The 258-nt window shown below is 61.2% G+C and overlaps 1 protein-coding gene across 1 annotated transcript in view; it reads left to right on the top strand.

The window, feature by feature from the left end:
* Nucleotides 1–72: 72 nt before the first annotated feature.
* Nucleotides 73–258, top strand: part of LOC104621304 (unconventional myosin-XVIIIa-like) — a gene marked incomplete at its 3' end in the record, with an annotated part of 983 nt that continues 797 nt past the window's right edge. Inside the window, exon 1 of the mRNA XM_010287754.1 lies at nt 73–256. Within this exon, the coding sequence (XP_010286056.1) occupies nt 73–256 (184 nt within the window). The remainder of the gene's footprint in view (nt 257–258) is intronic.

Here is a 258-nt window from a genome sequence, read left to right as displayed (position 1 = left end):
GCTGTGCCGTGACCAGCGCCCCGACCGAGCGCCCTGCCGCAGGGGCGAGCGCGCCCCGAGCACCCCTTCACCATGTTCAACCTGATGAAAAAGGACAAAGAGAAGGATGGGGCCCGAAAGGAAAAGAAGGAAAAGAAGGAGAAGAAGGAGCGGATGTCAGCGGCTGAGCTCAAGAGCCTGGAGGAGATGAGCATGCGCCGGGGCTTCTTCAACCTCAACCGAGCCTCCAAGAGGGACTCCAAGACCCGCCTGGAGATC

The sequence above is a fragment of the Phaethon lepturus genome, unplaced genomic scaffold, assembly GCF_000687285.1.
Source record: "Phaethon lepturus isolate BGI_N335 unplaced genomic scaffold, ASM68728v1 scaffold22255, whole genome shotgun sequence".
Lineage (NCBI taxonomy): Eukaryota > Metazoa > Chordata > Aves > Phaethontiformes > Phaethontidae > Phaethon > Phaethon lepturus.
This window is presented reverse-complemented; position numbering and strand designations above follow the sequence as displayed.